A 17,064-nucleotide genomic window follows, 5' to 3' on the forward strand; every position below is an offset into this window, starting at 1 on the left:
AGAAGCAAGCTTTCTTATTTTATATTTTTGTGATTTGTTGAACATATTACTCTTTTTTAATACAACAAAACAAAAATGTAGGATCAAATTCCACAAAGATGCATTGAAGAAAGATGGGTATAACATGCCATTGAAGGACAGTTTCAGGGTCTCCTGCAACACTGAAGGCAAACTAATTTTATTTTCTTACTTCAAGTTGTTTGAAACATTTTGAATAAAACAGGAATAAAATACTACAGTGAAACTTTAGCTACATTAAAGATAACCATTTCAAGTTCAGAATACCATTGAAGTCATATAATGACACCAGTCACAATCATACAAATTAACCAGTCCTTAGTAAATGCTGTTTTTGTTCTAGCCTTCAGGGCTAAATATATTGGCACAAGCTATGAGCCTCTAACCAAAAATAGCAAAATGTCATGTCTCTTTTTGTCAACATGCTTCTTAACCATGGAGAAGTATAATTCATTCCAAGGCTATCATATACGTGAAAGTATTTCAGAGGATACAACAAATACGTATTTTTCAAAAACTGAAACAATTGTTTAGCGATTGGAGCAATATGCAACACAAGATTCTCTCTCTGTGTGTATGTGTATGTGTGTGTGTATATACACACACACACATATACATACATACATACATACATATAATCTCAACAGCACCAGATTTATGGCTATAAATCTGGTAAAGTAAAGTAAAACAGTGTGTAGCAATCAGATCCAAAGCAGGTAAAGGCACTTTGGATCTGGCATGGAAAAGATGCCCATGTCAGTTCTTAAGCTCTTTTGCCCACTTCAGAGGTGTAGACTAGATATCTTAATCGTTGTTATATATTCCCCAACTCTACTCTTCGGACTGCTTTATGCACAGGAAGGAGAAATTGGAATATGCCAGTTCCTGAGGCTTTTTCTTTAATATTGCAAAGGAGTGAGATGGGCAATGTAGTTGTTCAAGAAAGTATGATCAGAAAAGAATCACAAGTTCAAGTGATTTTACGTATGTATCATGAGGCATCTTTGATGCGGGAAATGATTCCATTTACAAAACCATTATTTTTTCTCAAAACTTGGTCTTTTAACTCCTTTAGTTTGCTGCGGATATCTTCTTCAGACATTTCTGACAATGGCATTGCTTTCACTTGAGAAAGGAAATCTTGAATCATTTGTTCCCCCTCCTGGAAAAGAAAAAAAAATGTCCTTGTCAATTACTTAAGAAAACATATCAAACCACTAAGTTTTAATGCAGTCACAATAAAAAATCAAAGTCCTTTATTTCATCATTGACCAGACTGGAGTAACAAAGCAGAATAAGATTAATAAAATAAGATTGAGATAAAATTGTTAACAGTAAAAGAGATAAACAAACATAAATAAAAATATATAAGCTAATTGAACTGTTCCTAGCAAAGTCTTGACAAAACTTGCCAGCTATTAGGCAACTAATGTACTCTCTTGTAATATTGTTACATGATTTGTCCATCTTGGTAATTATTGACCAGCTGTAAAATATTTTAGACCAATATGGAGCTTGGAATAAACGTTACTGATTTTTTTCCCATTGCTCTTCCTGTTGTTGTACTGTGATTATTTCTTTGAAGTTTTGTATCTACTTTGTGGTAGTTTTTGATTTGTTCCATCTTTGCATCATATTTCAATAACAATTTATATATATATGACCTAATAGGTGATCTTGGCTTTGTACGTGTTTCAAATTCTGTCATCTTTCTCAAGGTTCCTCCTTTTTTCTTGACACCATTTTCATTCTTCCAACAATTAACACATCTACCATGGTAAATGCCTGCCTTTGTTGAGTAGTTCTTGCTATGTGTTTAGTATGTTTCCTGAACCTGGATGCACCATGTTGGCATATGTAATTGAATCTTTCTTACTATAATTATTCCCAAAGTAAAAGGCATTTGACAGTGTACATATTGGTGAAGTTGCTGGATTTATTCTTGTTTTTAGAAGATTCCATATTTTTATAAATCTTTGACTTACAGTATTTCCTTTCAAATTCTTCTTTCTCTTTTTTATTTCCTTATACCATTAGTACCTATGAAGTCCATTCACTAAGCCAGTTCCTTCTATAATTGATCTTCTATTTGGGGATTTTATCCATTCAGATATCTATGATAGATAGCTTGCATGATTTTAATATAATTTAGGGTTAGAAAATGCAAGGCCACCTCTGTCTTTTGAATTTGCAAAATCTTAACTCTTACTCAATTTTTCCCCTGCTCCATATAAATCTGTTGACTGTTCTCTGCCAATCCTGCAAGGTTTTGTCAGACAGGAATCGGTGCCCTTTGAAATAAAAAATGCATCTTGGGTAGTATGTTCATTTTTACTCTCATGTGTAAAATGAGCCAAGAAAAATTTAACTTTTTCACCTTTCAAGATCTTTTTTAATTTATTTCCATAATTTATTATAACTGTTCTGAAATAGGCTTTTGTTGCATCCTGTCAAATAAAGTCCCAGATATTACACTGGGTTTGTTGTTATCTCACAATCAGACTCTTTTTTCACAAAGTCTTCTTCTTCTGGGGTTAAATATCTTGTTATTATCTTTGTTTTCTTTTCAATGGTTTGGATTAAGAGAATTCACCAAAGTCTTTGATGGTTTTCATCAGCTGTCTTATAGCACTCTCAGGTTGTGTGATGTTCAGCATACATAGTCAGCATCACATTTCAAGGTGTATTTTTTTCCCTGAATTTTGATTCCAAATATTTGTTTGTCTTTCTGAATTTTGTTTGCCAAAACTCCTAAGTAAGGGGGAAAGTGAGCATCCTTGCCTGATGCCTTTGCTTATTAGAAAACTTGTGAAGAGGACCTCCAGGGGGATATGGCGGACTGAACAGCTGTGCCCGCGGGCTCAGCAGGCAGAACTGACAACGTGGCAGCTTTTTTGGGCTCAGGCAGGATTTTCCTGAAGCCCAGGCGTGTTTTTCCAGATAAGGAAAACACCTGGAATCACCCTATCTTTCCTCTGGATGGCTGCTTGCAGCCAGAAGATCGCAAACAGCATTCACGCTCAACTGGTAAAAGCAGCCAGGAGACTAGGACGTCACCATTTCCAAGCCATGCTGTAGCCTTAAAGGGACACTAAGACTGGCCACCCCATTTCTGAATCACCCAATTTATATATATTTTTAAGTATGTGTACCCTAAGAGAGGCTTTCTACAGCAAGGAGAAGTGGGTTCGTTTGGTGCTTATCATTATTTCTGGGATTAATTTTTTAAAAATTCTTTTTAAGTTTTGGAGTTTGTTTTCCATCCAAATATTAAGGAGGACTGAGAATAAATAATTGTCTTCCTCTTATTATTTTTGTACTAAATTTGAAGATATCAGCATTTTCCTACACACTGAATTGGGTGTTTTGAACTTTCAGTTTTCTGCTTCTACTTTCCTGGGGAACTGTCTGTTATCTCACTTTCACTTTTGTAAACACATTCTAAAATTCTTTCATATCTTCAACTTTCACTGGCTAAGCTCCTAGGGGGCACCATAATCTATTGCTTGAGACATGGAGGAGTTTAAGCATACTTTCTCTGACTTTCACCAAGATTTTAAAGATTCTTTCTGATTCCAGGACACTGTGGAAAATATGAGGTCTAAAATGTGTCATCTGGTTGGGGATGTTGTGGAGGAAACTGAGGAATTTAACAGTGGCAGAAATGTTTCTTCTAAGAGTGAGATCAGGACTTCTGTTGAAACGCTGGATGAAGATCGGATAGACAAGTTGAAGAAATTAAAGGGAGAGAGTGAGTTGCAAGACATAAGTAAAATTGATTTTCTGATGGAACACCATGGAAAAGAAGGGGGTTTTATGTATGGGAGGTCTCTTGAAGAGAAGTCAAGAGTTTTTGAGGGGGGCAGTTGGGCTGTTCAATTTTTTAAAGAAAAAAGCTCTGCGTATTGTGGGGATACGTAAATGCTCTGGTTTATTTTGAAGTGGGATAAGGGTTACCGAATATTTATCTGGATTGATTTTAGGGTTTGGCTAATTTCATTCATCTTTAACAATTTGGATTAAGATTATTAAGGTATAATGAAAAAAATGTTTCGTTTTGGGTTTAATATGATTATTTAAATTGTTGTATTATCAAGTATAATGGCAGACAATTTATGTGCTTTTTAGTTTGAATTTTATTATTTGTTGTTGTTTATTCGTTTAGTCACTTCCGACTCTTCGTGACTTCATGGACCAGCCCACGCCAGAGCTTCCTGTCGGTCGTCAACACACCCAGCTCCCCCAGGGACAAATCCATCCTCTCTAGAATATCATCCATCCATCTTGCCCTTGGTCAGCCCCTCTTCCTTTTGCCCTCCACTCTCCCTAGCATCAACATCTTCTCCAGGCTGTCCTGTCTTCTCATGATGTGGCCAAAGTATTTCAGTTTTGCCTTTAATACCATTCCCTCAAGTGAGCAGTCTGGCTTTATTTCCTGGAGGATGGACTGGTTTGATCTTCTTGCAGTCCAAGGCACTCTCAGAATTTTCTTCCAACACCACAGTTCCAAAGCATCTATCTTCCTTCTCTCAGCCTTCCTTATGGTCCAGCTCTCACAGCCATATGTTACTACAGGGAACACCATTGCTTTAACTATGCGGACCTTTGTTGTCAGTGTGATGTCTCTGCTCTTAACTATTTTATCGAGATTTGTCATTGCTCTTCTCCCAAGGATTAAGTGTCTTCTGATTTCCTGACTGCAGTCAGCATCTGCAGTAATCTTCGCACCTAGAAATACAAAGTCTTTCACTGCCTCTACATTTTCTCCCTCTATTTGCCAGTTATCAATCAAGCTGGTTGCCATAATCTTGGTTTTTTTCAGGTTTAGCTGCAAGCCAGCTTTTGCACTTTCTTCTTTCACCTTCATTATAAGGTTCCTCAGTTCCTCTTCGCTTTCAGCCATCAAAGTGGTATCATCTGCATATCTGAGATTGTTAATGTTTCTTCCAGCGATTTTAACTTCAGCCTTGGATTCCTCAAGCCCAGCATGTCGCATGATGTGTTCTGCGTACAAGTTGAATAGGTAGGGTGAGAGTATACAGCCCTGCCGTACTCCTTTCCCAATCTTAAACCAGTCCGTTGTTCCGTGGTCTGTTCTTACTGTTGCTACTTGGTCGTTATACAGATTCTTCAGGAGGCATACAAGATGACTTGGTATCCCCATACCGCTAAGAACTTGCCACAATTTGTTATGGTCCACACAGTCAAAGGCTTTAGAATAGTCAATAAAACAGAAATAGGTGTTTTTCTGAAACTCCCTGGCTTTTTCCATTATCCAGCGGATACTGGCAATTTGGTCCCTAGTTCCTTTATAGTAGACAGAAATGTTTATTATAGAAATGTTTATTATAGTAGACAGAAATGTATAGAGTAGTAGTAGGAAGGGAATAATTAAATAGATGTTATCTTTGGGGAGGGGAAGCTGTTTAAGAGGTTTATATAAATTTTTCTTTTTCTTTTTTTAATATAAGGGGAGAAAGTAACTGTGCTTAGTGATTTTTATAATGTGCCAATGTGGAATGATTTATAGAAATAATATGGTTTTGGTTTAATAACATCTACATGAGACCATTGGGGGAGGTGATCCGACGGTTTGGGGTAAGATACCATCAATAATGCTGATGATACTCAGCTTTATATCTCTACCCCAGACCGCCTGGGTGATGCCATGGATGTCCTGACCCAGTGCCTGGAGGCTGTGAGGGCCTGGATGGGGTGCAATGGGCTTCGACTCAACCCAAGCAAGACTGAGTGGCTTTGGGTTTGTGGGTCTCCAGGTGCTAAGGTTTTTCCACCTCTGGTCTTGGATGGAGTTGCACTGCCCCAGACGGACCCGATGCGCAATCTGGGGGTCCTCATAGACTCACAGCTCCTGCTCGAAGAGCAGGTGGCAGCCATGGCTAGGAAGGCCTTTACACACCTTCGGGTTGTGCGCCAGCTGCACCCATTCCTAGACCGAGGGGCTTTGCTCACACTCATGCCCTCATGACCTCCCGTCTGGACTACTGGAATGCGCTCTACATGGGGCTGCCCTTGAAGAGCATTCGGAAGCTTCAACTGGCGCAGAATGCAGCTGCACGGATAGTAAATAGCGTTGGCTCCTCGGCACATGTAATAACACTGCTATGTGAGCTGCACTGGTTGCCAGTGTGCTTCCGGGTGCAATTCAAGGTGCTGGTTGTCACCTTTAAAGCCCTTCATGGCTTGGGGCCGGGTTACCTAAGGGACCGCCTTCTCCCAGTTGTTTCTGCCCGTCCAATTCGATCTAGTAGGCTGGGTATGCTGCGGGTCCCGTCAGCCAGGGAGTGTCGGCTGGCGGGAGCTAGAAGGCGTGTCTTCTCCTCTGTAGCGCCTGCCCTCTGGAACATCCTCCCTCCAGAAATTAGGATGTCCCCAACCCTGTTGGCCTTTCGTAAGGCCGTAAAGACCTGGCTTTGTACCCGGGCCTGGGGCCTCGAGCGTGTGGATGGTCCCATCTCTTGGCTGTATTAATCTCTATGCATTGCTCACTTGGCAGCCATATATATTTATTTTGTATTTATTTTATATTTTAACTGTTTTAATTATAATTGTTTTATGGTTTTATTGTTGTAAGCCGCCCAGAGTCACTTGTTGAGATGGGCGGCTATAGAAATCAAACAAACAAGCATACATACATACATATATAGAGAGTAAGGGATTGATTATGGAAAATTTTTGTATATCCTTGCTGTTAAAAGTGGGAAGTCACATCTTTCTGTAACTTTGAAATTTTTTTCTCTTGTGTTTTCACACCTTTTCAGGTTTTTTTGGTAGTTTTTGGGGTTGTTGTTTTTTTGGTAGCTTTTATCTTTGCTTGAAATGTAATAAAATTCTAATAAAAAAAAACAATAGCTGGATCATCTCTAATTGTTGGCATGATCTTAGATGAATTTTTCTACCATAACTGTGAACGTTTCTGGTGTCATTTATCTATCTATCTATCTATCTATCTATCTATCTATCTATCTATCTATCTATCTATCTATCTATCTATCTAATTTATCACCGCCCATCTCCCAAAAGGGATTCTGGGCGGTTTACAAAATAAATAAGAAAAATCTAAAACTATAAAATACTATAATACATAATAAAATTAATGTGATAAAAACCCCGATGGCTGGAAGTTCTCTGTGATTTGCAAGCAGAGCAGGGTCCTTCTAAGAAACTAACCATGCCCGGGAATGACTACTCTCTCTCCCGCCCCAGGCATGATAACAGAACCAGGTCTTTAGTTGTTTCCTAAAGTCCAGGAGGGAGGGAGCCAATCTCACTTCCGGGGGAAGGATATTCCAAAGGGCAGGGCTGTTGTAGAGAAGGCCCACCTCCTGGACACCGCCAGATGGAGTTCTCTTACAGACAGGGTCCATAGCATGCCCTCTCTGCATGACCAGGAGGGATGGATTGATATGATGGGGAGAAGATGGTCCCTTAGGTAACCTGGACCCATGCCATGTAGGGCTTTAAAGGTGATAACCAACACCTTGAATTGGACCTGGAAGCATACTAGCAACCAATGCAGCTCACAGAGCAAAGGGGTGACATGTGCTGATCTTGGGATACCCAAGATCGCCTGCACGGCTGCATTTTGCACCAGCTGTAGCTTCCGGATACTCTTCAAGGGTAGCCCCATGTAAAGCGTATTGCAGTAGTCTATATGGGAGATAACCAGGGCATGAGTGACTGTTCGAAGGGCCTTTCGCTCCAGGAAGCATATCTAAAAAAGCCTATGAGAGAACTGGAAAAAGTGCAGAAGAGAGCAACCAAAATAATCAGGGGGCTCAATCACCTTCCTTATGAGAAAAGGCTAAAATGTTTGGGACGCTCAGAAAAAAAGGTGTTTGAAACAAGACATGATTAATGTATATAAAATCAGGCATGGCATGGAGAAAATGAACAGAGAAATTACCAATGAAGCTGACTGGAAAGAGATTTAGAATAGACAAAAAGCACTTCACACAACACATAATTAACTTCAGGATTTCTCTACCACAAGATGTGGTGATGGCCATTAGCTTTAAAGGAGGACTGGATAAATTTGTAGAGAACAAGTATATCAAAAGCTGTTAGTTTTAAGATTCAAAGCTGCCTCCAAATACGTGCCTCTCCTGCTTGCAAGCACGCCAGAAGCATCTGGTTCTAAGAAAATACTGGATTAAAATGAGTCTTAGAGTGATCCTACAAAGTTATTCTTATGCCAAACAGCCAAGCGTATATTTTTTTCAATAAAGGGTAAGCAGCAGAATTAGCATACAAGTTGAAATAACTGCTGATTCCCTAAGATTTCCTTCAAAGAAACCTTACAGTCTGAAACCAGAATCCAGATCCCTGTTTAGCAATGTTCCCTGTTTCAAAATGTTCCTCTCATACACCCTGCCTTCTCTAGGCCCAACTACTTTTAATTCACAGATAATGATAAGCTATGTTTATTTTCAACTCAGGGTTGCACTTTTTTTTCTTTTTGATCAAGTCAAGATTACTAATTTTAAATTAGAAAATTTAACAATTTTATTTATTTTATTCAAAAGATGTGTATGGCTGCCCGTCTCAAAAGCACAAATCTCTTGTCAAGTCACAATGGTTGAGCTGACACATCACACTAAGCCAAAGCAAAATGATATTATAGTGTGATATATGAATTTGGTCAATCATTCCCCAAGAATTACAGAAAGCAGAATACGAATGTTTTAACAAACAGCAAAATCTAACAAACCTGCTTCTCTCTGTAGCATCTTTTGGCAGCTGGTTCTTCATCCTCCTCCTGAGACACTTGAATATTCTGGAAGTCCTCCAGTTCCAGAGCCTTGGCCTTGGCACACTCTATCACATGTTTGGGAAAGGCAGCCAATTCTGCTACATGGATACCAAAGCTCTGATCACAAGCCCCTGGAAGGAGCATCATGAGGAAATCACTTTAATTTTAATGTTAGCTTAATAACCTAAGACCATACAACACAAGAGCAGAATATGCACCGAAATCAAGATACTGGCATATATACAGGTCTATGGCAACAATAATCAAGCCTTTGAAGAGTTAGGTAAGATTACAGTCTCCAGATTCCTTATAGTTGATAAATGCATTCCAAACTGACAGAAATTAAATTTGACATCTTCTCTATTTTGGTACAATGTATAAAGTGCAATGTAATTTATAAGTCAATCTTTACAATTTTGGACAATTTTCTATACTTTACTGTACAATTTTTTTACGGAAATACCATCTAATGATTTCAAAATTTAGTGATGATAAATAATTATAAATAATAAATATCAAATGCATATACAGTCCTACAGTACACAGCCAAGATAAACTATAATCCTGCACAAATTCTAACTTTCAAATTATTACTGACTTGATTGGTTATTCTGATATAAAATCTAAGCTGATATGGATTAACTTGTTTCCAAGCTGTTATAAATTTATGTCTTTCCTTACAAAAAGTTGAATATTAAAAATGGGACTAACTGAAGAAGGATAATTCTAAATTTCTGTATTTTCATATTTTTAACACTGCTAATATATGTTCTTAATATCAACTACTCTGTATTTGAATCTCCTGAAATCAGTGTAGCTCAAATCCTGGCATTTCTCATGAAGATACTATAAGTTAGATCACAACCTAAGAGCTATAGCTGCACAAAATCAAAGAAAGAAAGGAGAAATATAGAATTGTACATTTTACAGCCTATAAAGAACAGTATCTGACACAATTTTTCAGCTTTGCAAAGGAACAGTCACTCATTCTACAGTAAAATAAAGCAGATTTTCTCTGTCTCAGTACAGTAATGTATTTTACCTTTTTTCACACGGTACAACATTGTCAGGGTCTCCTTTGTAGTTAATGCTGTAACGTGTAAGTTATTTACAGTGGGTATTTGATCAGCCAGGGCTGTCAGTTCATGAAAATGAGTAGCAAACATAGCAAAAGCTTGCATTTTGCTGGCAATATATTCAGAGATTGCCCAGGCCAATCCAAATCCATCATATGTTGATGTTCCTCTCCCCAACTCATCAATGATTATCAAGGAATTCTCTGTTGCAGTCCTAAAAGAAAAAAAGATACTAATTAGACTCTACTTTTAAAGCAGAACAATTTGAAGCAGTTTTTCATAACACATTTGTGTGCATAATATCCTGCAATATGTGCATTTTTGTTTGCACCTTCCCCTCATATACACATTTGTCTCTCTGTGTGTGTGTGAGTGTGCACAAGAAATTTACATTTCAGTTCACATGCCAGTTTGGAAATACACATTTTTTAAGTTTGCACTAAAATGTGACCAGATGAATTTCTCCTCCATCTCTATATAGAAGGCAGAGTTTTTCTACATACTTGATCTAAACCAACAGACAGGTTTGTACAAGCAGACCACAGAAGGCCATATTCAGGACAAGGGAAAGCTGTAATGAAGTCTAGTTTGCAGAGCTGAGTTCCAGCCCTATTCCATTCTCTCTTGTTCAATTCCCAGGTTTTCCATTTCTCCCACAACAGCCAGTATTCTGTGCTTAGTGGGCTGTTTGAGTGAGATGCTTCCATGATTTTGTGGTTCTGTCACAAACCCTTGAAATATCCCTAGCCCAATAAAATTTTGTTCTCCAAAGGGCAGTTCTTGTGCAAGCAATCAGTTGTGCAACCAATTAATTGGACTTAGAAGGGAATGAAATTCTAAAGGTGGGCACAGAAAAGTAGAAAAAAGCTACTGATTTCTGTAGGAGCAAAAGCAAATAGGAACTTCATTGGACCAACATAGCTAGGAGAAAAAAAAGTGGCCCAATGAAAGATGGCAGTAGCAATAGGTATGTGAAGGTAGAATAGGTCTTACAGTTATCTGTATGTTCTTTGGAGGAGGCAAATCATTAAGCCTGGAAGAACGGTCTTACCTTTCACACTTCCTGCTCAACAAAAGTTGTCATGGCTCTTACCTAAGGATCGAGGAAGTCTCCAGCATTTCTGCCATGAAGGTAGATACACCTTTCAGCTGACTGTCTCCAGCTCCAACTCGAGCCAGGATGCAATCAACAATAGTCACTTCTGCAGAGTCACATGGCACAAAACATCCAATTTGGGCCATAAGAACGATCACCCCAGTCTGCCGTATATAGGTTGATTTTCCTCCCATGTTTGGCCCTGCAGAGCAAGTATTCCCCCAAAGTTAAGCAAAGCTGCACAGGGTTTCAGAACTATAAACCAGACAGTCTTGTTAGCAACTTCATATTTACCATGTTCTTTTGCAGAAGAGAAGCACTCAGCCTCTCTTCAATTAGCAACTCAACCTATTCTTCATCCTCAAGGGGAGAATTAGCTGGAAATTGTTGCAGTTCTTTAACTAGAAATATGTCACAATTATTGCTAACTCAGGCATCTCCCTTATTCCAGTTTCTACAGACAACTATTTTTAATATCTGCTATCATCTGCAGTGATTATTTCCCATTAAGTCTAGGGGATAGAAAGCCTATGTCCCCTGCCCAGAAAACAGAGCTCCCAGAATTCCAGCCAATGTGGCCAGTGGTAAAGGATGCTGGGAGCTGTAGCTCAGGAGCATCTAGAGAACCAATGGTACTTTGCTCTTGCACAAGGGTCTAGTAAGCAACTGAATTTTAAAACAGGCAACATTTCTGAATAAACAAAGCTTGAGTGCCAGGACTCTCCTGCTGACTCACACTCAAGACCCACATGCAGACAGCAGCAAAAGGACTTATTTTCCCAGCACTGAAAGCAACAGAGCCTTTGGCAATGCCCTTCCTCTTACTATGAGCTTCTGCTGCTCACTCCCATTTGCCTCCTCTTGGTTCATGACCAACTGATGCATGAAAGGAGATAGCTTTGCCAAGATTACCTAGGAGGTGAGAGGTCTCCCTGCCCACAGCCTGGCTTGGAAGAACTGTGACAAATGGGAGTCTGCATTTTTAGTTCTATGAAGTAAAACAGAGTGTGCATTTTGGAGTTACAGCTTCATGTGATTATGCCTGAACACAGAGATAATCAAACATATGGGTTTTCCTTAAAAAGGGCAGAACTTTTCTTTTTAAGTACAGAATTTTGTGTAAATCCCTTGAAACTAATGAGTACTTTAAAAAAAAGCCTAGCCTTGGGCTATGTAATCCTCTCCCTGCCCCAGACATAAATACATTTAAGAAATAAGTCAAAATTAGAAATTGTCAGTTTCTTTTTAAAATAAAACAAAATACAGAATCAATTACTATAGGAAGCTGAAATAACATCTCAAAAGGCAGTAGTGGGAACCCATTTCTATACTGTTGCCAAGAAATCATCGTACATTTACCTTAAATCTAAAGAATAATTCACCAAAAGAGTTTGCAAATGCTAGGAAAGTATAGGTATGGCCAGTTGGTGAGAAAGAGAAAAGCTCTCCACCAGCAACCATAAAATCACATCAAAATTGTTTCACCAAAGGTGTTGTGGGAAAAGAGAGGCTGGGAAATGCCTAGAGAAGAACTGAGAACGTGATCAATAACCTATGGTGCATCCTTCAGACTTCCATGTGCCTATTTATAAGGGAGGGAATTAAAACCTCTGGTTTTACCTGGGCACTTGGCTGAGATAGTATTCTACAGGGGAGTGGGGAAGTCTGGCTTTGTCACAGGAAAATAAAGGAGAGTGGATGTTTCAAATACATAGGGAGACACTAGAATAGAATGGGAAAATCAAGGGCCAAACTGGTGATCTCTGCCCTTGCTTGCATATCCCTCACCTAAAAACTTTAAAGTATTTTACAGATTAAAGTCCTCCATTTCAATCATTTTCAAAATGAGTCATTAAATTTGAAGAGTTGCTATAGAAAACAATAAATAAAAAACACTGATTTACAACTGAGCTGGGGGAGAGAAGGTTACTCCTATTTGGGACTTCCTGGAAGAGGAAATGAGGGGGAGGAACAAAACAAGAAGAGGGAACAAACTGAGGATGTGGGTTTGCTCCAGACTTTTTCCACAGAATGCACAACCACCACCCAGGCAGCCACAGCTGCTCCATGTTTATTGCTTTGTTTGCATATCATGAAAATCACCCCCACTAATTTGGAGAGCAGCAGTGCATCAATTCCCTCTTCAAAACTGAAATCTAGGTGCATTAGGCTTGCCTGAAAATGCCTTCCTCTAGACTCTAAAATTGACTGCACACCTAAACACAAAATATTCTTTTGGAACAACTATTATACTATCTTTTTCTGTCTGTTCAAAGGCAAAGCTTCAAGCCATTTAAGAGCATCTTCATAAAATTTTTCAGCTCAAAAGACAGTGCGGCAGTGGGGAAAAGACCATAAACGTGGTATAAAAATGTAAGTCTCACCAGTAATGATGTGGAACATCTGCTTGCCCTTCTCAAAGGTAACATCATTTGGGATGAAAGCAACATCATCTTGAACTTCAATGCAAGGGTGCCTGGAAGCTTTCAGGATAATTTTTCCTTGCCCTTTTTCCAGAATAGCTGGGCGCACATAAGGTATTGGTGCTGCATTTGATGCATGAGCAAAACTGACAATGGCATCTAGCTGGGCAATGGTATCACTGAGAACTTGAATGGGTTCTTTATACCCTATTGAAAAGAAAATATATTCAAACACAGTTTTCCCATTATACAGAAAATCAAATGGAATTCCTAGTATTATTTTAGTACCATTCTCTTTAACCGACTGTAGTCAGTTTGACATAGAATTTCACTAAATATGTTCTTTTCATTTAGAGTTGGACTTTTATTTTATTGTATCTTTATAACCCAGAGGAACCAGACTGATCTTAATGTTAATGTACTAAACAGGTAATGTTAGTCCTGTTTAGTACTTGGATGGAAACCAACAAGAATACCAAGGCTGAGGGCTAGACTGGAAATTAAAGAAAGAAAAAAATCCCAGAATATGGTAATAGGAAACCACTTCCATATTGTTGCCCCATTTATGAAGTCATCAGGAGTCAAATTGACTTTTTATAGCCTAGAGAGAAAAGGTCACTAGGGGTTCTAGCTTGATGGTCTCAGCTTTGTATGCTTCAGTTTCAGAATCCCTTCGGTTGTTGGATTCAAATTCACTGTCAAAGTTAAGTTCCAGCAACTATGCAGCTTAGGCTGCTGAGTCCAGCTGACTCAACTAGTCCTTCTCTTCCAGCTTAGTGTCTAATATACTACTGAAGTTTGGGTAGTGTCTTCAGTAGGTATCAAGAGCCCATTAATGGTAACAGACTCCCAGAGCAGGATGTGCAGATTGTAAACAGGCAAACCTGCCACTTACAACTGAGTGAAAAATGGAAGACAGAAAGTCCATTACACCAAAGGAATAATAGAAAAACAGAGCACTGGATTTGAATCAAGATCAGATGTAAGTTCTGAATTAGACTTATGTCCCTCAGTGACTGTCAGTTCCAGTGTTAAAATATTTAGTTTCTAGCTATGCTGTTTCAAGTGTCTGAGGAACTCCAGTCAAATTCATGCTTGCCTAGATGATCCTGAAAAACAGCATGTCAGGAGCAGTAAGTTTTGTTTTTATGTCTGGTAGTGGATTGCCTAAGGGTATGCTTGAATGTAACTATGCGTTTGTTGAAGAATGGCAAATTAAACGTTTAACAACCTAGCAGAGGGAAGTATGGTAGTGGTGGCACTACACTTTCATTCCCTGAAATATGAGAAGTATGACACAGGTTCTGAGCCAGATCTGCGAATAAACCCAAAAAAAGCTACTAGCCTCCTCCCACTAAAATTAAAATTGGATTGCTGCAGATTGGCATGGGAAATGGCTCCATTATTCCTTCATGTAGAAATTAGATTCTCAGTGCTCAATTAGCCCAGTTGCTTACCTGTATAAAATACAAGGTAGCTTTGAACACCGGCTTGATATTGGTGGCTTCAGTAAATATGTATATTTTTTGAGGGCTTAGGCCTCCTTTTAGGTAAGGGTTTCATTCAGTCATCACTGCATATACAAACACACCCACGCATGTGTGTGTGTGTGTGTGTGTGTATACATATATACAGTGTCTGTGTGTGCGTATAAATCAGAGTATTCTACGTAGGGCTGCCTTTGAAGAATATTCGTAAGCAGTAGCTAGTACAGAATATTTCAGTTCATCTTCTCAAAGAGGAAGTTGCAGACAACATACTCTCAAGTCAACTGCAGAGGCTACCATGTTTCTTCCAGTGACATGTCAAACCTGAGTATCTTGGAGGAGTCTCTTCTTCCCTTCCCTCTCAGGGATAAAAACATACAGCTTGGACTCTGTGTGAGGACATCAATACAACAGAATGATCTTCCCAGTGGGACTCATCTGACAGTTGCTTGTTAAGCAAGAAGTGTAGACCTGGCACGTTCACTCAGTAAAGATATTTCCAAAACTGTGACTGACTGAATTTAACTATGCATATCTTTCTGTCTGTCTGTCTAGGGTTGACAATGACTTGATGACATATAATCAACTCTGGTTTCATTTTACTTTTTTTGCTTTCAAAAATGTTGAGAACTATTTTTTGAATGTTTGCAACTGCACTTTGGATATGACTTAGTAAATACCTTGAGAGTTATTTAAAAATCAAAAATGCCAAATATACTGTATATAAACATATTTTACAGAAGGCATGCTAATAAAACTATGTGGTTTTTCATTTCTCATTTTTTATCTTTTGTATGATTTCCTTTTTCTGGTTAAAAAGAAAAAATATTTGAAAAACAGATTTCTATATGGGCAAAAGTAGATTCTTGCTGTATTGAATATTCAATCAACATTCAGACAAAAAAAGAACAGAAGGGATAAATGAGCCTTTGCCTTTTCCCTCCCTTCCCCATATCAAAGTCTGAGATTCATTGGTTTTAAATCACTGAAGGCTAGGAATGCAAGCAGTAAAGATACCACTGTAATTATTTTACCACAAACGCCTTTTTATCAGCTAACAATAATACAGAAACCATTAAAATCAATTCAGTTATAAGGATCAAATATTACCATTTAATTACACAAAACAACACAAAGTCATAACGTTGCTCTAACTTTTGCAGTCAGATATTCATGAAACCTCACTGTCTAGGCATACTAACAGTCAAAGAAAGAGCATCTCATGATGATCAGCAGAACACATCTACAAATGCTTACACACAGAGCTACAAATATGGCTATGTACACCTCTGGCTCTGAGCAGGTAAAGCTAAAATGCCTTCTATGGTTCAGCCAAATTTAGTATGATATACTAAGCAATGAGTGTGTTCTATCAGATGCAGATAACGCAGCAACAAAGAATGTGAGAAAGGACCAGCAACCCCACTCAAGATTTTTATAATTAGCTGCCTTGATTTTAAAGGAACTGTCATCTCTTTGCTTTCAGTGGGACCTACTCTGACCTTCTGTTTTCAGCAAATAAGTAACTACACAGTTTTTAATACATTAATAAGTTAAAGATACCATCGACCATGGTATCCTTTTGGGACAGCTCAGGGAGTTGGGGGTGGGTGGTGTGGTTTTGCGCTGGTTCACCTCCTTCCTCTAGGGCCATTCCCAATCGGTGGTGATTGGGAGTGAGAGATCCAACCCTCGGCCCCTCCATTGCGGGGTGCCACAGGGTTCGTTTCTCTCCCCTCTCTTATTTAACATCTACATGAAACCACTGGGTGAGATCATCCGTCACCAGTATGCTGATGATACTCAACTGTGTATCTCCATCTCAGGTGAGGTAAGTGATGCAGTGACTGCCCTGTCTCAGTGCCTGGGGGCTGTGGGAGTCTGGATGGGGAACAACAGGCTTCAGCTGAACCCTGGTAAGACGGAATGGCTGTGGGTTGATGGCTCCTTGGTTTCTGGGAAATTAACATCTTTAGTTCTGGATGGGGTGGCACTGCCCCAGACAAACCCGGTGGGTAATCTGGGGGTTCTTCTGGACTCGCGACTCCTGCTTGTGGAGCAGGTGGCAGTCATGGCCAGGAGGGCCTTTGCTCACCTTCGGGTTGTGCACCAGTTACGCCCGTTCCTGGAGCGAGAGGCCCTCCGAACAGTCACTCATGCCCTCGTCATCTCCCATATTGACTATGGCAAT

At 39.1% G+C, this 17,064-nt stretch overlaps 1 protein-coding gene across 2 annotated transcripts in view; it reads right to left on the minus strand.

The window, feature by feature from the left end:
* Window positions 1–231: 231 nt before the first annotated feature.
* The window catches only part of MSH2 (mutS homolog 2), an 82,310-nt gene continuing 65,477 nt past the window's right edge, over window positions 232–17,064 (minus strand). For both annotated transcript variants that reach the window (XM_063301783.1, XM_063301793.1), the window contains 5 exons: window positions 13,348–13,593; window positions 10,961–11,165; window positions 9,834–10,081; window positions 8,750–8,922; window positions 232–1,180 (listed from right to left, as the gene is read on the minus strand). In XM_063301783.1, the coding sequence (XP_063157853.1) occupies window positions 1,010–1,180; window positions 8,750–8,922; window positions 9,834–10,081; window positions 10,961–11,165; window positions 13,348–13,593 (1,043 nt within the window). In that variant the 3' untranslated portion in view covers window positions 232–1,009. The remainder of the gene's footprint in view (window positions 1,181–8,749; window positions 8,923–9,833; window positions 10,082–10,960; window positions 11,166–13,347; window positions 13,594–17,064) is intronic.

The sequence above is a fragment of the Candoia aspera genome, chromosome 1 (genome assembly GCF_035149785.1).
Source record: "Candoia aspera isolate rCanAsp1 chromosome 1, rCanAsp1.hap2, whole genome shotgun sequence".
Classification (NCBI taxonomy): Eukaryota; Metazoa; Chordata; class Lepidosauria; order Squamata; family Boidae; genus Candoia; species Candoia aspera.